Source organism: Ambystoma mexicanum, chromosome 4p (assembly GCF_040938575.1).
Source record: "Ambystoma mexicanum isolate Mex_15411 chromosome 4p, UKY_AmexF1_1, whole genome shotgun sequence".
In the NCBI taxonomy this organism is placed as follows: Eukaryota; Metazoa; Chordata; class Amphibia; order Caudata; family Ambystomatidae; genus Ambystoma; species Ambystoma mexicanum.
The window spans coordinates 1,128,934,092-1,128,956,925 of record NC_090927.1 but is presented as its reverse complement, the minus strand read 5'-3'; the positions used below and the strand labels follow the sequence as shown (position 1 = coordinate 1,128,956,925).

General features: G+C 47.1%; 1 protein-coding gene across 1 annotated transcript in view; it reads right to left on the bottom strand.

Annotated features, from left to right (window-relative positions):
* SHPRH (SNF2 histone linker PHD RING helicase) overlaps window positions 1–22,834 on the bottom strand; it is a 1,474,452-nt gene that overhangs the window by 690,614 nt on the left and 761,004 nt on the right. Inside the window, exon 19 of the mRNA XM_069606718.1 lies at window positions 6,173–6,346. Coding sequence (XP_069462819.1) covers window positions 6,173–6,346 — 174 coding nt within the window. The remainder of the gene's footprint in view (window positions 1–6,172; window positions 6,347–22,834) is intronic.

Here is a 22,834-nt window from a genome sequence, read left to right as displayed (position 1 = left end):
CAGTTTGAAAAGTTCCGCCGCTAATGGACACCCCTGTTTTACACCTTTATTGGTGCATACAGGTTTTGACAATTCGCCCTGGGTGTTCAGCCGCACTCTAATTGAGGTATCAGAATGTAACGCAATTATTGGAGCGGTCAGCTCTTGGGGACAGTTCCAGGCAAACAACTTCTTCCATAGCAGGTCACGATTTACATTGTCAAACGCTCCTCGTAAGTCAATAAAGGCAATATGGATTTTTTTCTTTGCTTTTAAGGTTTCTAGTTTTAGGATGTTTAAGATCATGAGGTTTACCTCGACTCCGACTCCTTTTGTAAATCCTGTTTGACGAATGTCGATGATTTGGTTTCTCGTAGCCCAGTTTGACAATTTTAGACGTAGGAAAGAAGCAAAAATTTTACCAATCGTGTCCAAAAGAGCTATTGGACGATAGTTGTCTGGGTCCGCCCTACTGCCTTTTTTGTGTATCGGCACTACAATAGCGTTTTGCCAAGATTTCGGAATCACCATTTTATTGGACAATTGCAGAAAGAGCGTCTCGATGAAGACTGCCCATTCAGGAGCGTTTCTTTTTAGCATCACGTTTGAAATCATGTCAGGACCCGTTGCATTAGAATTTTTTAGTCCATGTATAGCTTCTTCTATGTCAGTTGACGTGATTTGTAGGTCCCAGTTTGGCACAGAACCACGTGGAATTGATATTGGTTCCATTGTTGATTTACAGGACATGTTTGAAAAATGTGCTTCCCACGTTGCAGCGTCGATTTCATGTGTTATTAAAGAATGGCATTGCTGGTTTCCTGAATTTAGTATTTTCCAAGTCTCATAGGTGTTTAGTGTAATTAGATGTTTCATGAGTGATTCCGCTCTGTCTTGATCAATTATTGTTTTCTGAGATCGAAGCCAATTACGATATGTTTGCCTTCTCAAACGGATTGCCACTTTTAGGGGCTTTCCACCACAGGTCGGGAGAGGGGACCTTTTCAAAGCTCTAATATCTCTGTGCATCTGTTTCTTTGCATCTGTAATGAGCATGGTGGTGTAATGTTTGTGAGAATTATTTGCAGCTTTGTGACTAGTTTTAGATGATCGAAAATTTGATAGCAATGGCACATAATCGACCGTCAAAGACTTGCTTGAGTTTTCTAGTTGTTTAGTCAAAGAATTGACTTGGGAGCCATTTATTCGTATTCGGTTTCCTCCTGTATTTACTGTCAAAGGAATTGAGTAGTTATTTGTTTGTTTTGACCATTCACACCTACATGAGAATCGGAGAAGATCGTGGTCGCTGTATTTCATTTCACAAATTTCAAGGGAAGGATCATTTTCAAACAAGTTTTGGGAAACCCAATAGTAGTCGATGATTGATCGTGATTTGTTGTTGGCCCAGGTATGACGGGGCGGTTGATCACCTTTCACCCTTCCATTTACCATTTGGCAGCCACGAATATTCAAGGCACTTCTCCACATATGACTTCTCACTGGTTCATCGTCGTTGGATATAGGTGTAAATGTCTTTGAAGGTTGTTCTAGCTTGAACCAAGAGCAGTTCAGGTCTCCACTGAATATGATGGAGAGATTTGTATATGTTAGTTGAGCATTGTCGATTTGAGTAATGACAGAGTTTACAAATTTCTTGCTACTAATTTGTGTCGGATTCCAGTATCCGTTTAAAATGAGAAGATGTTTCCTCGTCTGAATATTAATATCTGCGGTCTGTAGAATGACGCCTTGGACGAAGGGGTTCGGGCAGAAGGACTCAGTTATGGACCACCATGGAGTAATTTTTATCAACATTAGTAGGCCAGAGGATGGTCTGCCTGTGGGATTCTTTATGGCCGGATTCAAAAGCGTTACATATCCATCACATGAGGGTACTTCACTCAACCAAGTCTCCTGTAGACTGATGACGAAGGGCGTGTCTGTTTCTGCACAAGCATTATTAAAAAGATGATTAAAACCTCTTGTGTTCCAAGATAGGAAGACGCACTGGATTTCGTTTGGGATCTGTGTTTGCTAGTATCTCGAGTCAGCGAAGTTTGGTGTGTTGTCCAAGCGTTTGAAGTGGGAAAAGGACTTGTTGTTTCTGTCGCGAGTGTTGCTACCCATTTGCATGGATGAACGTTTCATGGTGCGTCTTTCGTCTTGTTTTAACAAAGAATTGCAAGAGTTGGATTTGGGTCCTCTGCTTAAGTTGACATCATTGAATTCGAGGGAGATGTCAAAACCAAATACTAGCAATTCGTCCGCGGCTTTCATAATAGTGTTTCTTACTGAAGATGAAATAATGTGTAATAGTACTTGGTCGCAACATTTTTCTGTGGGATACTCAACAATTTTGATGTCATCAGAGACAATAGTACGAAGTGATGGAATACATTTGAAAAGTTTCATTACATTATGACGATTCAGATTTAGATCATCGTCGTCAACGTGAAGGTTTTGCAGTCGTATTTTACAAGCTGACTGATTAAGTTGCTCACTTGGATCCATGTAGTCACGAGTAGGATGACGAATAAAGTTCTTTTTCTGAAACGATGTTTGTTTCGGGTTTAACTTTGAAGTAAGGAGAAGACTGTTTTCTTCGTGTCTCCTTGAACTTTTCTTTGTGAGTTGCGTGGAAGGTAATGCGCGGTTTCCCTTTGACGCATCTTCTTCGTACGATCGTTGTCGATTGTCACTGACCAGCACACGATCATCAGTTTGTTTTCCCGTTGAGTTTTCTTCCAATTCGTCCGAGTAAGTTGAAAGGTACCAAAAAGGTCAGTGATGGACTCATTCAGCTTGCTCATTTCGGCGTCAGCTCGAAAACGTTTTTTTGACGGAGGTTGAGGACCACGTTTTGTAGACGACACGATGTGAGGTCTTTCAGTGAGTGGGTGATTGTCTTCTTTGGTTATCACCGTGTCGCTGGACAAACCTAGATCGTTTTTTTGAGTTATATTTCTGATGTATTTCCTTTTCGTTGTATTCGTTGGGGAAGGTCGTGGTTTTGTTGCATTCTGAGGGCGTTTGCTTGGTGGCGCAACTTCCAAATTTTTGTCGTTTCTTAAAGAAGATTTGGGATTTGATGCCGGCCTCAGTGAGATAGATTTAGCAGCTCCATCAAAAATTCCAAATGAGGTCAATTTTAAAGGTAGATTTGAGATCACATTTGTGGGTCCTTGGATGTCAGTTGTGGCCTCGTCGGATACTGCGGGTGGCAAGTCCTTTGAATTTGAACAAATTTTATTGCACGAATTTTGCTCTACGTCTTGTTTTGCTGGTGAATCTGCATTATGGGAAGAGTCCTGTATTGGTTCTCCACTTGGATTTTTGCAGTGAGTATCAAGTTGCACGTTATTTTTTTTGACAGTTTCCGATTTGAGATGACAACAGCTTGGTAACGAGCTTAAATTGGTTGAGAAATCATAATGACGCATCCACTTTACAGCGTCTAATAGACCTTCAGTTAAGGTGTCGTTTTGACAGTGGTGTCTGGCGGCAAGGTCGCTTAACCTTTCTTGCCATCTGATCGTGTTATCAGCCTCTCGTAAAAGTTGGTTTTGAAGGAAAGTTGTTGTTTCTTCAAACTTGTCCATCTTTTCCTTTAGGCTGACAATTAAGGAGGATTGATCTTTTATAGTTTCATGTAAGGATTCATACATCTTTGAGAAGGGGAGCAAGGCAGTGCTAGAAGCAGCTAAAACGTTATTATAAATCTGTATTGCCGCAGCAGAAGAGAGACTTGGTTTCGCTTGAGTATCCTTGGATTCATCTCTACTTTGCTGTGAGCAATTTAGTGAGGCCCAGTGTGCTTCACGATTTCGCGTGGTATTCTTTTCCCCTGTTTCACCAATCTCATCTTCCGATTGCTCATGTTCAGTATTTGATTTGTTTGCCACTTTTGATTTAGAGGTTCTATGCCGAGATGAAACTGCTGTAGTATTTTGACCTTTCTGCGCCGTACTCACTTGGTGCGGCGCTTTTCCCGTGTCCATTGAATCCGAGGTGTGTTTCGCAGTTTTAAACAATAAAGGAGAAACATTTGAGTTGTTTGTAATGTCCTTCATTAGAGTACTTCTACGGGGCGACTCCAGCCCTGTATGCTCTATTAAGGAAGACTGCTTCATTCCCGCCAGTTTGTGGGACATATGTTGTAATGTTAAGGCGTGCATTTCTGGGACGATTTGGCGGGAATATATTGGTCGATTTGTTCTGGTGGACATTGGGTGCTGCGTTATTGTAGGCACGCACTCATGAGACATAAGATCCATGATCTTCGAGTGTCTTGCCGCAGGGCCGGTGTTAGCTACGCATTCTGACGATATCAATGAGGGCCCTGTTTGTGCGTCAGCTAACAATTGATGAATGTTGCCTTGGCAAACATTTGAAGCAGCTTGACATTCATGTTGGGAATCATGGTTGGAAGTGTTTGGCTCTTCAGTTTGGGATGCCTCCAATATCTCTGCATCCGTAACTTCAAGCGGCGAGTAAAAGATATCAGCAGATTCTGGTTGAAATGGTAAACAGGGGCTCACACCCACAGCCTGACTCGTCGCAGGGAGCGGCTCGGCAGCAGTGACTGATAGACCTTCCATGTTCGTGTGTTTAAGTTGCTGCTCTTCACTTGCAATAAACAGAGTTGGAGTTGGGGTTGAATCACAAGATCGCGTACTATCAGACGCAAGCGTTTTTAGAGTGTTATCGGCTAACGGAGGAACAACAATGGCTGGCTGGCTGGCAGTCTGTAAAACTTGTTGATGTCATGTGTTTATCTGATTCACCTGTTGAATTGTCATTATTAGTAACGATGGTGTATAGCTCATTGGACTCGCCGAGAACTTGAGATGGTAAAAGCGACAGCGTTTCATTGACAGTCGCTTCGCTACACACAGGCAGTACATCCGAGTCCAACTCAGGCACTAGCTCAGTTGGCATATTGAGCTCGAGAGTCAAGTCGGTGGCGCACTTATTTTTGCAGAGCACAGCGCTTACCTTGAGTAGCGGTGGTGTTGTGGGTTTATCTGGTTTAAGGGAGACCCATGGATTTTGCGTTCTCCGTTGATGCAAGGTTTTCCGCCTTGTTGCGGGACCGTCGTGGGTGGATTCCGCTGTTGTTGCAGTCATGTCAAGTCAGGTCCGCTCAACTAACGCGGACTGACGCAGACTGACTCACTCCCGAGTCCGCGCGCGCTCCGCGCTCTCCTTCCTGTTTTTGAAGGCAGGGACGTTAAAGTGGCAGTGCACACAGTCTCGAGAAAAAAAAAAAAAAAAAAGGAAAGCTGAATCAAGGAAGAACGTTGCTGCAGCTCCTCTCGCACAGAAAAAAAGTAGGGACTGACGCAGACTGACTCACTCCCGAACCTCTTTTAACAACATTGCTCAGATCAAAGGTCCGAACATACTTTTATCCTAAGGTAATTTTCTTTTGTTATGGGAAGTAAGGAAGACCGTTATCCAAGTAAAGTTTCACTTCATAGTCGTAGTATTTCTTAATATGATGCCAATTAGCAGATTAGTTTTACAAAACATGCAACAGTAAAACCTCTATGGTTCAATGGAAGCCAAATAAACTATGGATGTTTATGAATGCAAAAAGTACTAAGCCTGAACATTAAACAATGAAACACAATGGAAACCGAACACTACACATTGCAAATGCACATTTGTGCATACTAATGTGATTTGTGATTTGATGGCTCAGTGATGCTATAATCCAAGCAACCATATTTATTTGAAATGTATGTGCCCTTAAAGATAACCTGAATGGCATCTTCTCATGAGAGAAAGAAAAACAATTAGAAAAAAAGCAACAAACACCACCATAGAATATGACAATGTTAGGGGAGCTCAAGAGGTAAAAAGCTAGGAGACTTCACAGAAAGCCTGAACAAACATTTTCTCACGACACTGATTTCTTTGAAACTCTGTCATACAAACAAAGAGTAGCAGGAAAATTAAAAGATATCTTTTAGATATGTTATAATTTTTATTTGCAGTATTTGTCTATTAATGTATACTGCACTGGAAGGTGCCAAAGTCAGCATAGGTAAAAAGTATGATTAAAAATCTGGGATTTAAAAATTAATCTATTATTAGTCTATTTTAAATCCTTGTGAATATAAGGCCAACAATCTACAACATTAAGCTCAAATAGATGGTGTCAACATAGAAGGACATCACAACATACTTGTTAAGAGGAAGTCTGGCCGGTCGCAGGTGGCAGACAGTAGCAGCCTGGATGACCTCCTGGGTCGGTGGGCCCTCTAGATTCTTCACCGCCTCTCTTACAAGCTTTTGGATTTTCTTCAGATCATCCATTTGTGTTGTTAACAGAAACCGCAGGCCCCTGCAATCCCGAAACCTTACCAAAGAGAAATAAAACATAATCACTACACTTTCAAACATAATTATTTACTGATTTGTTCTTTATCATATAGGTGGATGTAAACTGTGTCTCTTGGACTGGAAAAAGACATTCAACATATTTTGTTGACATGCTGAAGGATAGTAAAAAAACCTATGACCGTCTAAACCATTAAACATAATTTTAAGTCACCAGTTAACCCTAGTGCTCGAAGTCTGAAGGTTTCTTCACATTACCAATTTATGGGATTCCTACAGCTAAATATGATGGAAAGTAACTTGTGCATGTGCCATCTCTATTCACTTTGCTCCTACTCCATGTTCTGACAACTTTTAGCCTGCCGGACAAAATACACGGTTGACAATGGCAATGTGATCAAGCCAAGAAACTAAGGTTAGCAGGTTACAAGGTCTCTATTAACCTCAATCTTGTGTGCGCACCTTCACATTCACACCTTGTGGAAGCCGATTAAGAGGCTTAAAATAATTTAGCTAGTTAAATCATCAACGATCAATGTCATGCATTCATTTGACTGAAAATAAAGAAAACACAAACAAAACAGAAAGCATTAAGAGGTAACACCTAAGGAAAATAAGCTTACTTCAGTTATGAAAACTTCATTAAATTCACATCTCTTCAGACATAATCCCCTTGATAAGCAAGAGTACTTTCTTCCTTATTGGCCAGTTCTTTCATAAACCCCTTTAAGTGGTGTAAGATGTGTAGAAGGAGACTGACACAGGTGGCATGAATGTTGACACAGACCTATTTTGTTCAAAAATAAAGAGGAAACATTTCTATCCCTAACTCTAAGAGGCGTTTGCCTGCCTCTACTAGCAAACTAAGGAATCTGTGAGAATGTCCAAGTAAATGAAAGAGTCCACCGTTGTGTGTCAAAAAGCGTACGTCTATCCCTTACACTAGCAACTAAACTAAAGAAATACTGGACCGTCATGATCCAAAAGAATGACTCCCTTGTCCTGGACACTGGATTATAGTTCCAATTGACAGGTGGGAACTGCACCTGAGACAATGACTCCCTTCTACAGGGCTCAGTTCCTTTCCAGGATACAACACAAAGCTCCAGCTTGAGATTCTATACAGTTCTCATATCAAAATCAAAGGTTCAACTTTTTTTATTGCCCCCAGTTTTCCTCACTAATGGATTCCTGGAGAAATCCTCCCTTCTCCAGGTAGCTTGTCCTCAGCACTTGCACTGTGCCGGGGGAATGACTCCCTTGCCCAGGCTTTCTTCTGTTTGGCTTCAGGGTACACAAAACAGAGGTTATGGTTTCCTTTCCCCGATTCCTCTTGGCTTCACAGAATACAACACCAATGGGCTTGGCTTCCTTCCTCTGATCTCTCATGGCTTCTTTATTGCTCCCAGGTGTACTCTTGCCAACTCGGATGAGGAAGATGTCCTCGGTCTCCCTCCTCAATCTCCGGTTTTGGGTTGGGGTCCCACAACGGACCCCTTTTCAAGAATTCCCTTCTCAGGGCTACTTCCCCTGGTCTCACAGTCCCATGGGTTCTCTTACCGATACCCGCAGAGAGGGTTCGACTCTCCATCCCAATCTCGTGTTGGCCAGAGCCCTCTGGGATTCTTAATGTCTTCCCAGTAACCTGCATACCTTTCTCACTGATCCGCAAAGGTTCTGCTCTGGCTGGGTGTCTCCGGGCATCTCCTTTTCGCTCCAGGTTTCTCAGGACGTGTGTGGCTCTCTGGGACGCCATGACGGCTCGGCAGCCTCTGGTCCCTCGCTTTCATGGGGTCTCTCCAAGACCATGCGGTACCCCTGCTTTGTGTACTCAGTCTTCTGCTTCGCCAGCCTTTAGGTAGGCCTTCTGACTTAGGACCTGCGCAAGATGCCGTGCCCACTACTCGTGCATCCTGGTCTGCAGAGTTTCTGTCTTTTGCTGCTCTGCTTCCCTGCTTGTGGCTCTTCCAGGGCTGGATTGCCAACATTGGTTGTCCATCTTTGCTTTTATTGACAGTTTCAAACCTCTCTTGATGTAGCTAGAATGCTAGAAGGTTCTGCGGGGCCATCTGCACGGCTCTGTGCCTCTTCTTTGTCTCAGTACTTATGGGATACTCTTCCTTTGTGGAGTGTGAACAATCATCAGGATCCTCACTGAAACCCCGCCTAAAATCTCCTCCCAGGTGACCAGGGGAAGGCAGACGCTTCCGGATCCCAATCCTAGGGGGGGGGGTGTACTGTGGGAGGATCACCTGGGAGGAGACAATGCCCAGGGTGATGAGGAGATTCCGTGGGATGAGATACAGTATTTTTCCTCTGGCAGTAAAAGATTCTTGCCACTGTACCTAAAGAGGTTATGGCTTATTGCCATTTTAATGTCTCTCAACCTAGTATGAGATCTAAGGATGTGAACCCTAAGATTAGAATATCAGATCAAACTATATTGAAAGAAAGATCCTTTTTGGTATCCCAAACTAAACACCTTTCTCAAACCCAAGGGTACGATGTAAAGGATTATGGAAATGTTGTCTTCACTAAACCATCTTCCTCTGTAATAGCTAATTCTCACATCCCCCTGTTAAAAACCTTAAGGGAATAAAATCTACCCTTGCAAATAATGTAGAAGTTGAAAAACCTAACTTTGTTGGAAGAAACTACAAGTCACAGAATCCTAAAGGTTCTGAGATGAGGAAGCGGGCTGAAGAGGCATTTAGATGTAGTAGTCGGGCCTATTAAGCCTGGTAGCCATTGCAGAAGTCCGGCAATTAAGGTTAATTGCCCCTGAATGAAGACAATCATTGAACCTGTGAGGCATAAAAGGCTACAACTGGAAAGGAGTAGAAGGAGTTGGAAGGCTGGCTGTAGCAGCATTAGTACAGCAGAAGCAAAAGAATGGAAAATCACAAGAACGTGGAAGAATAGAAGGGACACCGGAGCATGGAGACAGCAGATTGCACCTGCAAGCTCCGAGAGAGTCCTATTCGCCCAAACAGAGGCTGCACAATGGAGGTCGTGCAGGAGGCTGAGTTGTCACCATGGGAGCCTTGTTGCTGTGATTGCAGAGACATGGAAGTGCAGGAGACTAAGGCCAAAAGCAGAAGGAAAGACGAGGGTATCTGGAGAAAAGGAAACTCCCAAATCAAGTGACCGGTCCGGAGACAACCGTGCTGGAGAAGGGTGGGTCCCCAGCGATCCAGAAGAAGCAGAGGAAGTCGGGAAAGCAGTGCAACCCCGAAAACCGGTGTCACTGAAGCAAATGAGTGAAGCACAGCATTCAGATACACTGTGAAAGCCTTGACGGTAACTGTAGCCAGCTCCTAACAGGCTTGCATATTGTTAAATGTGAGTAAAAGCTGTTTGTCATATCAGACGTCTTACTAAAAATGGAATTGTAGTACTTGCGCATATTGTTGAAGATCACTAGTTGTATGAGAAGCTAAAGTACTTCAAACCCATTGTTGATGTATCTGAAGACTGTTGCTGTATAACGGATTGGTCGCATGTCCCTAACACACTAGGGAACACTTCCTAAACCATTACCGAACACGAACATTGTCCATATACGAGTTGAAAGTTACAGAGAGTGAAAACTACTTGAAAGAGAGGTCACGTGTGCCTAATTATAATTCCGAAAGGAAGTCAGCATCTCATCCTTTACCGTTACATGGGAATATAATTAATTACTCAACTTTAAACTTTAAAATCTACTAGAAAGGGCGGTTGCATGTGTCAAATTGTGTTTCACTTGAGAGACTGAACTCAATATTTTATCAAGAAGTGACATTTGTTCCATTACAAAGAAGTAAAAACTCTAAAGCCTTGGAAAGAAGAACAAGCATTACCCCAGCTAAGGGGCATTCCCTTTATATTGCAAAACTGTCTTGCCAAGAGCCACTGAACTGCAAAGTGAAGTTAACAGTCAAGTGGCACAAGAAACAAGTACCCCATGGCTACCTGAAGCTGAGAGAGTGGCACATAAGCCTCTAGGTTATTACTTGGGCGGATGACTGGCAGAAAGGTGGGAGCAAAGCTGGAGAAGGAGAATCAAATGCTTATGAGGAATACTCTGAAGTAGAATACAACCTGACAAGATATACCAAATATAAAGTTGTAACTGAAGAAGTCTTAAAGAATGGTTTATTATTGACATTTGGAGAATATTACACTTTCTTTTGACCTGTGGCAGATTATCTTAAAGTACAGAAAGTTTATCATCATAACCAGGATTACCATTTGTGCTATTTCTTTTCTAGAAGTTGGAAGGGGATCTTTTCATCCAGGAACAAAAAAGTTATTACCAGTAGATTGGTGGTCGTTGAACTTTTGCTTTGACTTTGAACTTTTCAAGAAATAGTTCTAAACCTTTGTATTCTTTGGTTGAACATTTTGGAGTTGATTTTGAATCCTGGGGAAGGAATCTTACCAAGGACAGGAGAAGGCCATTCAGATATTGTGTTGATATGGTTTATTATATTGTTGTGAGAAACCAGAGGGTATACTCACACCTACTCCCCTTGGATCCTCTTCTCAGGTGGCCAGAGAAAGGCCATCGCTTTTGATTCCTGACCCTGGGGGTGGAGATGCGAGGGAGGATCACCTGGGTGAAGGGTCCTTGGGGATTGGGGAAAGCATGTCCGCAGGCGAGACATGGTACCCCCTATCCCTTGGAAGAATCAACCTCCCCCTCCCACTGCCTTAATAGACTGTTCTAAGTAATTTCCCCTAATTCATGCCACTAAAGTATTGGAATGAGGAAGAGGCATCTAGGAGTAGTGCAAACTAACCTGTCATTTCACCACTCTAGTACTGAGACAAGGAAGAGACCAGCAGGAGAGAAGCCGGGCTGAGCGTTTTGGGCCTGAGGGAAGAGAATTCCTTTAGAGGAGGAGGCTGCAGAGGAGGGTTCTGCCTGGAGGTCAGGACGAGGAGCGGGGCTCGCAAGACAGCGAAGACCTGTATGCGTAGCGAAAGAAGAGTAAGCCTGCCACCCGGAGGAGCCACCCAGGACCAGTGAGTGGAAAAAAGGAACACCTGTACCGGGGTGCTCCTGGGGACTATTAAAGGGCAAAAGCAGTTGCTGAACAAACAAAATAATATGTTCGAGAGGAAGGTAACCCAAAGTGAAGGGTGGCAGTGATCAAAATTAACAAGATAATGTCGGCCCGTGGTGTGTTTGGTGCAGGTCCCCTTTGGTATGCCAATAAGGCATACCAATAAGGCATACCAAAGGGGACCTGCACTAAACACCACGGGCAAACGGCTGGCACCGAAAAGCCCACACAGAAATGTCCTGCTTCAGGGTCTCTTCTCCGATCCTTTTTTATTTTTTATTTATTGAATGTGTTTTAGCTCACAATAGAACTTTTCACATGTCCGATTCACTTGTCCTTAACATCTAGTTGAAAGATATTGAAAAACCTACGAAATGTAATGTTACCTTTTAATCAAGTCAAATTCAATAGACCGTAATAATTTTTAAACGATTCCTAAATTGTTCAATGACTAAGCCAATCACGGATTCATTTGTGCACCGGACATAATTCGATGTCACTTTGACCCCTTTTCCATTCCGGCAGGTGGGGATTTCATATAAATATTATAAGGTAAATGTAAATATTGAAAACAAAAACCTTATCTGAAAGAAAAACAAAGCACCCCAAGAGAACAGGAAGATATTCAGAAAAATCTATTAACAGTGCCCACAGATTCATTCTGTGAAGACAGAAAATGGATCTAATGTGGTGCTAAGTTCTAAAGCATTAAGAGACTCCTCTTGAAGTCTTTAGGATCTACATTATAAAATTGAAGAAGGTTAGATGTTTAAAACATAATAGCAAAGTTACTCACCATAGTGACTACCTTACTCCTAGTCCATAGTCCCCTTTCCTCCATGCTTTTGGGACATTCCGTCCTGTGGGACGGGACCGGAGCACTTTTTGTAAAAAAGCATCAAATTGAAAAAATGTGTCGTCCTTTTTTTTTATGCTGGGTACCGCACGCAGCCGTAACCCCACCCTCCTTAGATCCGCCCCGCGCCTCGCCCTTCAGTCCTTTTCTATCGCCAGGTCTGAGACCATTTAAGCAATAATAGAGGATACTTATTAGAGGGGACGGCAGGCGGGTGTATGGAGGAAAGGGGACTATGGACTAGGAGTAAGGTAGTCACTATGATGAGTAACTTTGTTATACTCCTACGTCCCGTCCCCTCACAAAGAGCTGGGAAGAGCCCCTCAGTTTAGATGTTATATCCAAATAAAACTTTAGAGCTTGTCTATGGACAGGTAAGCGGCGATAGCCGACAAATCAGTCCTACAAGACAAGACATGTATGCCTGAAGTTGCCAGATGAGAAACTAACGACAGGACCGTGTCGGTGGTACCTTCTCTGGGATCCAGCTGCTTTCCTAAACACCAGTGACAGAAACTGAGCTATTTGCTCATAAACTGAGACCTCGTCTAAGGTTTTCTAGCCGCCTAGATAATACGCATATTATCTGCGGACAAGTTGAAACTTTCTAAAAAATTGAACTCCGGCACCAGGCCGCCAAGCTGAATGATTGTGGGGAGGGGTGTCACATCTGCTGATCGCTCTGGTGAAGAAGGTCGGGAATCAGAGGAAGCCAGATCAGTGAACAGACTGACAGATGGTGAAGCTCTGAAAACCGGAATCTGGCTGGCCACCACAGCGCTATAAACAGGAGAGTGCCATTCATCGTGTTCCAGAGCTTGCATAGCGCTCGGGGAATCAGAGGAAGAAGAGGGAAGGCATAGGCCCTCACGTTGTGCCACTGAATCTCGAGAGCATCCCCCAGGGAAGAAGCCCCAAGCCCGTTCCTGGAAGCATAAAGAGGAAGTTTCCTGTTTGATGACGTCGCAAAGAGGTCAATTTCTGGAGTGCCGCAATGGCGAAAAAAGGTCGGAGAGGATCTCAGAGTTCAGCTCCCACTCGTAGCTGACCACCGCTCGCCGGCCGAGAAGTCTGCAGTTACATTCAGCTGGCCTGGAATGTGGACAGCCAGCAGCCAAACACTATGCTGAATGGCCCATTCCCAAATCTGAATGGCTAGATCTACAAGGGGAGGTGACTTGGTACTCCCTTGCTTGTTGATGTAAAACTTGGATACTGCATGGTCTGTGCGGATGTGGACCACTTTGTTCACAATCACTGGCTTGAAAGCTTTGAGTGCCAGGACAATCGCCAGAAGCTCCGGATAATGTATGTGAAATTGTCTGTCCCATGGCGACGATAGGTCGAAAACCTGAAGATGATCCATCGTCACGCCCCACCCGGTAAGGGAGGAGTCTGTCGTAATGGTCGCTTGAGGGGAGGGCTCCTGAAAAGGAGCACCCACCGACAGATTGGTGGAAGATGACCACCATAGGAGATCTGTCATCATGCAGGGTGGGACTGCAATCATTTTGGTGTCCGGGTCCACTGCCTGAAGCCAGGAACTCCGAAGAGCCATCTGTGTGAGTCGCATTTTGAGACGAGCCAGGGGAATAGCAAGCACGCACGAGGCCATGAGGCCTAGAAGCCTCTGGAACCACCAGGCAGACATGCTCTCTGACTGAATTAAAACTTGACACGTGGCTAACAGATCCGCCATCTTGTCCACAGTCAAGTACACTCTGCAGTCGATCGTCTTCCAACAGAAACCCAGGAATATCAGGCCCTGAGAGATCGTCGTGGAGGATTTCCGCCAGTTCACCGACAGCCCAAGACCGAACAAGAGCTGAAGGAGAGACTGAAGATTGCTCGAGGCTTTGACTGGACAAGGACTGCGAAGCCAGTCGTCCAAATATGGATACACATGAATACCCTGTAGCCGTAGAAAGGCTGCGATGACCGACATCATCTTCGTGAAGACCTGCAGCGCTGAGCTGAGACCAAAAGGCAGCACTCGGAATTGGAAGTGCTCCTCTCCTAGGGAGAACCGCAGATATTTCCGATGTGGGCTCGAGATCAGGATATGCATACACGCGTCCTCAAGGTCCACAAAGCTGAGCCAATCACCCTTCTGAAGAGAGGACCTTATTTGGCAGGGCGTGATCACCTTGATTTTCTGATTGAACTGGGAAAGGTCTAGAATGGTGCACAGGCCAGCCTGGTTGGGTTTTGGCACCGTAAACAGACGAGAGTAGAAGCCCTCCCCTCGTTCCATGAGGGGAACGGGTTCCACCGTCTTGAGATCTAGAAGCTTCTGGACCTCGGCTCTGAGGGAGGGCATGCCTGACTGCTGAAAGGGAGGATTGAAGGCTGGGGTACGGGGGAGGGGCAAGCGGAAGCCCGCCCGAGAGCTGGACAAAACCCACCAGTCTTCGGTGATGGTTTGCCATGCCTTCAGATAAGACGAGATTCATCCTCCCACCGGAGTCTCATGCCGGTGCCAAAAAATATAATTTTGCAGCCTTTTCGGCAGAGAGACTACCTGTCCCTGAAGCGGAGGCCGAAGACCGAGAGAAAAACCAACCTTGTTGCTGTTTCCGACGGGAGTTACCTCTTGGCAGATCAGTCCTACGAGACCTGCGGTCCCAGAACCCTCTGAAGCCTGAGGAGGACCGAGACTGGGATCCAAATCTCTGAGCGTTATCTGGGGGCTTCAATAGATTTTGCATGCTTGCTTTAGTCTTTGTAAGCTCTACATCCGTTGAAGAATGAAACATCTCTTTGCCGTCAAAAGGCAGGTCCAGAACTTTATCTTGGACCTACTTCGAAAACTTTGTTGCATGAAGCCAAGCTTGACGAGCGGTGTCCACCCCCAGCATGAGGCCTCAAGCTGAGGTGTCGACATGGTGCGCAGCAGCCTCCAGCATATCCTGCGCCAACACCCTGGCGTCTGATAAACCACCTTTAAAGTCTTCCAGCCTGTCAACAGGAATGAACTCCTGGAAGTCAGCCAAATCCCTCCACAGTTTCATATTCGCTGCTGCCAAAATTAGCTCTGCATTCGCCTGACGCAATTGCAGCGCCGAGTTGGCAAAAATCTTCTTACCCAAGGAATCGAGCCACTTGTCTTCCTTGCCCAGAACCTGAGCCACAGCTGGCTTGGATTGCAGAGTGGCGGCGAAGATGGGAGCGGGCATGATGCCAAGGCTACTTCCTCGGAGATGTGAAGCCTTTAACGGGCGTCAATTCTTTTATTTATGTTCAGCCCAGTGTGGGGTTTATCCCAGACCTTGCGGGCCTCAGCCAGGACGTCCCTCTGAAGGTACAGGCTGGTGCATTCTTGTGGGGACAAGGTTAGCATCCCCTCCTGAGGAGCAGGTGCCTCAGGTACTGGTATGTCAAGGAATGACATCATGGCCAGCACCCAGCCGTGGAATGCTCGGACAGAGCGGGGCTGGTTCTCACTATACTGATCTGCCTGAGGGTCGTCTAGTGCATCCGGATCCAACGGCTCCAAGACGTCTCGCTCTGCTGGATTCTGGTCAACCGGCAACAAGGGAGGCAGAGGTGGAAGAGCTGGAGGTGGGCCGGGAGGCAGAGGCAGTGCCGCTGCTGGGGCGACAGGTGCCATGACTTGAACTGTCAGAGCAGGATGCGGCGCCTGAGAGCAGATTTCCCTAAAGAGTCCTTTAAAGTACTCCCTCATGGGATCAGAGTTCATGAGACTATGAAATTTCCCAAAAAAGCGTCCTCTGCCGAGACCTTAGGCACTGGATGGGCATAACCCCACAAACGTTGTGAGGAGGGCTACCAAGAGGGCCTGCCACCAACCGGGTCTACATAGACCAATGGGGCAGATGTAAGAGGAAGCGAGACCGAATGTGGCAGTGGCATCCGAGCATGCCAGTCATAAGAGGGGCGGTATGGGGGGGCGCTGTTGTGCGGCTAAGGAAATGGCCACTGCCTGGGCGGCTCCAGCTTCGGCCGCAATATCCTACGAAATATCCTGCATACTGGGACCCAGCTCGACCTTCGGAGCGGATGTCCAACCTTCGGAACACCTAGTGCCTTTTTTTGATCTTAAACTAAATGGCTCCAACTCACTGGAAGGTGTGAATCAAACAACGTCGGATCTGGGCCCTGCCGCCTTGCTGGAGGCGAGACGGGGAGGGGTGCCCGTGCCGTAGTAAACAGGGGGTCGCCTGAGGGACTGTCTACGTGCTGGTGTCGGTTTGAGTTTCCAGAGGAGTGTGCTCCAAAATTGGGGGAAGAGAGCGGTGCAGACCCCCGGCACTCCCCGCTGCATTGCCCGCTCCACAGAACTGCCTGCTTGCGAACAATATCTTCCGGGGAAATCGCCCGGGCCCCAGCTTATGGAGTCATCGACTCGACGGAGGGGGGACCTTGAGCCCATTGCCGGCCCATCTGTGATCAGGGTCAGGCGGTTTGGTCACGCTCCTAGAAACTGCTGCCGCAGGGGGTGGACTGGCCGGGCCGGCGTGCTGTCCGGTGCGGTCCCTGGATAGTGGGCTGATCCGGCCCCAGACGTGACCTGCCCCGCTGTGGGAGCCATCCTCGCTGCCGTCCACGCCCGGTAAAGAACTACCAGTAACGGATCCTGACTCCTGCCCGCCCAACATATTAGCGGCACCACAGTGAGTGTTGGCCTGCTTGCCGTGCTGCAGCGTACCTCCATCCCTGACCCTCCAGTGAATGATGGTGGGCCCCATACAACCCTGCGTGCCCCGAGCTGTGCTGGGCGCTCTGTGCCTTGGTCGCCTTTGCAGCTCAGTTAGCACTGAATGGGCACTCCTGCATTGATCCACAGGCAGTCCACGATACCCTGACGGGTGGGGAAGCGGTGGAGGCTTGGTTCTGGAATCTGTGAGGGGTGGGACGATGCTGGCGGGAGGGGGAGGGGGGGTTGGCAGACATATGTGCAACGGCCCGAATACATGCTGGAATTGCATGAAACCCCAGGTGGCTGCCATTTCTATCCCTGGGTGGTCGTGAGGTCGGACTGGACTACAATTCTGCAAATAGTGTCAACAACCGGTCTGAACACCCCCAACTGGGGCGCAAACTCTAACCCCTTGGATCACCCGGTCAACTCTGCCTTGTTCTTAGCAGTTTGGGACCTGAGCATATGCATTGGGAGGCTTCGGGTCTCCGGAGACTGGATAGCCGCACTGGACGTGGTCTGACGGCCGGGGAGGAAACAGGCTGCAGCGGCCCTGCTGTGCTGCCCCTGGCCTGCCGACCCTGGCGCCCCTGCATGGGCGAGAATCGCAACTGGCAGACATCTTAGGCCCTGGAAACAGTTTAAGCCGGCTCTGTACGGGGGAGGGATGAACGGGCCTGCAACAACTACAACTCACCAGGGTACAACTTGAACGGCCTCCCCATGGCACACCTAGATCACCCTAACAGGACTGACTGCCCCCCTTTTTTTCCTTGATTTTCCGAGCAGATAGTGATGGGGGAACCATGAACTGTTGCTGAGGGGCGGACGCGTAATATGCTGATAACTGAGGTACCCCAGCTCAGAAACACCTCACGGACTCGCACGACCACCAGAAATCCTCTAAGGGTTACGGGAGGCGCATTGAACAGTTGTAATAAGATTATACGGGGCATCTCAGCTCCCTGCTCGCGCCAGAAAGGCTTGTCATGCACCTCTACGGGAAACCTCACGGCAACAGGCATTACTATGGTGAACACCATGAAGCAGGCCAGGATGGATCACTTTGCCTGCTCCGATCTGCCTCGCGCATCATTGCCTTCCTTCTGCAAGCCAGCTCCAATCTCAATTGGATGTGGTTTCTCTAAATCAAACACTACTTGCCCTGAAGAGCAGCACAGATAACTTGGGGGGAAAAAATGTATGCTCTAACATACAAGGTGGATGTATCAGCAATACAGATTGACAAATTGTGTGGGTGCATGACTGAAGCAGAGCAGCGGATTTGGGACGGCGGGGACAAAGTTGCTACATTGCAGCGCGAAATTGGCCAAAATGCAGCAAACTGTGAAAAAGGCATTGGCAAAGAATGAAGATTTGAAGGGACGCTCCAGACGAAATAACGTCCGGATACTGGGTGTTCCGGAATCGACCGCCATAAGAAACATGGAAAAGTTTGTTGAAACGCTACTGGTGGAAATACTGGATAATCCGCCGCTGACCGCAATGTACATGGTCGAAAGAGCCCACTGATCCCTGGCCACCCGACCGCCTCCAGGCGCTCCTGAGCGCCCGATAATAGCGGGAATATTCAACTACAGGGACCGCGACACCATCCTTTGCGTCGCCAGGGGAAAAAGTGAGCTACACTGGGGCTCCTCCATAATTAGACTATTCCCTGATGTTAGCCCCAGTGTGCAAGACCAACGAAAATTATTTCAGACAGCTAAATCCACTGTACGCAAAAAAGGTGCTAAATATGCAATGCTGTACCCTGACAAACTCCGAGTTCAACATAATGGGTCTACTGTGTTCTTCACTTCACCCGAGGCAGCAGAACGCTTTGCAGCGAATCTACCAGATACTGGAGGATCGCCTAGTCACTCCCTGTGGAGTCCCTTAACACCTGCAACACCGCAAGGAATCCCAGTGTGTTCTTTCGATAGTGAGCTGTACTATGCTCCTGAGTTGCTCGAGCATGGCCCGGTTGAGACGCCAAGACGGCCCCCCATTTACCTCTCCTCATTGTTAACCACCAGGAGCGCATTGGCCGCCTCTAGCGCTCCACAATCCGCAGCTACTGCGAACGGTTCTGTTTGAAGCATGTGCTTAGTTAAGGGTAGGTGGGAGGGTTGGGTGCCGGTAGGTTATGGTTTCTGGCGTGGGAGGGCAAGGGAGGGGGGCAATGTTGTGGTTCGAATGTTTAATAGTTTTGGGTATAAAGGCCTTGAACTCACCTTTGATGACTCACACACACTGCATGGATATAGCATGAAAAACTACACAGGGTATCTCGATGCATTGTCTCAACACACGGTACCTGGGGCTGCCAGTTATGATTCTACTAAAGTTATGGCCAACCTAACACTAGGTGGGAAATCCGGACCAGTATTGACAATTCTCTCGTGTAATCTACGAGGGCTCACCAACCCAAAGAAAGCGCAACTAATAGCAAACTATAGTAGAAACCACGGGGCAAACGTACTGTGCCTTCAGGAGACCCACCTAGCCCGTGGCACCACCCTCCCCAGGATTCCTGGATGGGGAATACACAGGTACCACTCTTCCTTCCACACTCATTTTAAAGGGGTAGCCACTTATATACACACAATTCGCTGCAGTATAAGCTACATGAGCGGGTCAGAGACGAGGAAGGGCGATTTCTTATGTTGGCGGGTGAGATGTTGGGCATTAAGCTCCTTCTAGTGAATATCTACGCGCCAAACACGGACTCTCAAGAGTTCTTCACAGGTTCCCGGACTACGAGATAGTATGGGCCGGTGACTTTAACTTTGCTCTTACACTGGACCTAGATAGATCGGTAACGACACAATTGATGCTTCCACAGGCAGTCAAGGCATGGAACACCATCTCCCAATATCACAAACTGGTTGACGTATGGCGGTGCAAACACACTGATACAAGGGAATACACATTCTTCTCGAGCCTACACAGCAGTGCGTCCAGAATTGATTATATAATGGCCACCTCTCCTATATGCCGGACTGTTACTGAGACGTCCATACTTCCCCGGACACTGTCCGAACATTCATCGATAACGGCCCGTTTTGAGATGACCAAGAATCCCCCTGGCCCACTCTGGTGGCGATTGAGGGCTGCAGCCCTCGAGGATGTGGCATTTCGCTCCGAGATTGAGCAAGATATTGAGACATTCTTCCAAGTAAAACAAAGGATCGGTCCCAGACCAAGGGACAATATGGGAAGCCTTCAAGGTTTAAATAAGGGGATGTTGCATTTCAAGGGAGGGGGTGTCTTGAAGGCCGTACGCCGAAATATGCAAAGGCTGGAAACTAATATTTGCGAGGGGGAGAACAGATAAGGCCTAATTGACAAGCCAGAATTGCACCGCGAACTACAGGCTCTAAGGGATGAACTCCTACAGCTGGCTAACAATGAGGAGAGGTATATGGGGGACCCAATAATAGCAGCAAGATATGGAGAGGGGGGACCGGCCTAGCAAAATGCTGGCTTGGGATATCCGTAAGGAGCGCCCAGACACTAATATAGTAGAAGTGGAAGGTACAAATGGGACGCTGATCAGGGACTTACAGGGGATCAATAATGCATTCAGGGAGTACTACGAATGGCTGTAAAGCTCTCGTCCCTCTTCCGGGCACGATGAGCTGATACGTTATCTGTATGAGGTAGCCCTAGGATGGCTGGACCAGGACCTAGGTAGTACCCTTAGTGATACCATAACCGAATAAGAAATTCGAAACACAATCAAATCCCTGCCTAGTGGGAAGGTACTGCACTTTCCCCTCTCCCTTTCCCCCTGCACTTTTCCCGTCCCCCCTACCCATGCACTTGCATGATCTGAATGACACCTGGCCTAGTAGGATCGTTTGTCTGTCTCCCCATGTTCCCCCCTCCCTGCCTCGTCGCGCCTTGAAACACTTGTGCATAGGCGCGTTACAAATGCCATATCATAAGGTCCCTGGAATGGACGGCATAACAATGGAATTTTACAAGGCGTATGTCGACCTGGTAATCCCCCATTTGACGGCCTTGTATGATAACGCCCTGGCCAGAGGCTCCCTGCCAGAATCCACCATAACCGCTCTGATCACAGTCCTTTTAAAACCTGGAAAGAACCCCCGAAAGATATCATCATATAGGCCCCTGTCATTAATAAACACTGACAACAAAATCTTGGCTAAAATACTTGCAAATCGACTCCTTCATCACATGCCAGCCTTGGTTCCCCCTGGCCAGGCCGGGTTCATTTCGCGTAGATCCACCCAAAATAATCTCAGGCGCTTATTCACCCTCATAAATAATGTCAACCAGGAGATACCAATGGTGGTTGCCTCACTAGATGCTGAAAAGGCCTTTGATTCTGTGGAATGGCCCTTTCTATTCAAAGTGCTCTGTCGGTCTTGGCTGGGCGTCGCTATTTTAGCTAGGTTAAACTATTATACACAGCCCACAGGCAGCTGTATACACAAATGGGACAATCTCGACGTACATACACTCTAAGTGTGGCACTCGCCAGTGGTGCCCCTTCTCCCCATCCTCTTAGCTCTGGAACCCTTGGCCTGTCACATCCGGGAATTGCACGCATGCCGCGGGATCCGTGTTCAAACACATCTCTCCACCATATCATTGTATGCCGACGATATCCTTTTGTACGTTAAGCACCCTCGGCAGAACCTAGCCTCCTTGACACAGGAGGTGATCAGATTTGGTGAATACTCTGGGCTCAGAATCAATTGGGATAAGTCTGAAAGACTGCCCCTAACCCCGGGGGTGCAGCAGACTGACGTGGGTGGTGAATTTCCGGTGGTGCCCACAGGGGATACATTACCTAGGCATCAGGGTCTCCACGACTCGGGATGGGCTTTATAAAAAAAACTTTGTCACCCCCTTAGAGGCAATAGAGCGTAGAGACATAGATACGGCTCCCGATTACACAGGCGGTGCGTATAGCACTGGCTAAAATGGGGCTTCTCCCCAAAATGCTTTATATATACAATAACTTTCCAGTATGGCCTTCTCTCAGCTACTGGCGCCGGATACATAGCATGATGACCAGATTAGTGTGGGCAGGGAAGCAACCTAGGATATCCCTGGATACGCTAACTCGATCGTACGAGTTTGGTGGGCTGGTATACCCAGACGTGTTTGTATATTACTTGGGGGCTCAGCTGCAATACATTGCAGGCTGGATCTCTCCAAGCTCCAACTCTCCACATACACTACTTGCAAGAGTGGTTGCGGCTCCTAACGGACTGATGGGCATGCTTTGGGGTGAGAGAGTCTCTGTCCCGAGGGGTGAGATCCAACCTATAGCAATAACATGTAAAGCCTGGGAACGAATGAGCCAATTGCTGGAGACTAGCCCCTCCTATGTACCTGAGCTACCGATGTACAATATAGTAGGCCTTCCACTTACGCATGAACGGTCATTCAGAGAACACTTTCAAACCCTTGGAGTCCAGACCTTAGGAGATATAGTGCAAGATGGGGAATTTATACAATGGGAGGAGCATCGTACTAGGGGCCAATATCATGCAGTGACACTACTTCTTTATTACAGATTGCGCAGTATTCTCAAAAATAAGCAGCCTGAATTCCCACAAGCCCCGACACCTCGCCCAGCACAGAGCTACGTTGTCAGCCCTGTCTCGGCGGGGTAATTGGTATCCACCATCTATAGGCTGATCAGCGCTGGGATGGGTGCGTGAAGTAACTCCTACAAAATCAGATGGGATACCACCTTGGGCGCAAGGTTAGACGAGGGCCAATGGAAACTTATCTGTATGCAGACATGGTACATATCTATGAATTGCCGATACAGAGTAATGCATTATAAATGTGTCAACCAAATGTATCATTCCCCATTTGCCCTAAATAGATATTTCCCGAGTAGCCTGCTGACTTCTTTCATGTAGTATGGTGTTGTCCCTGCATTAGGCA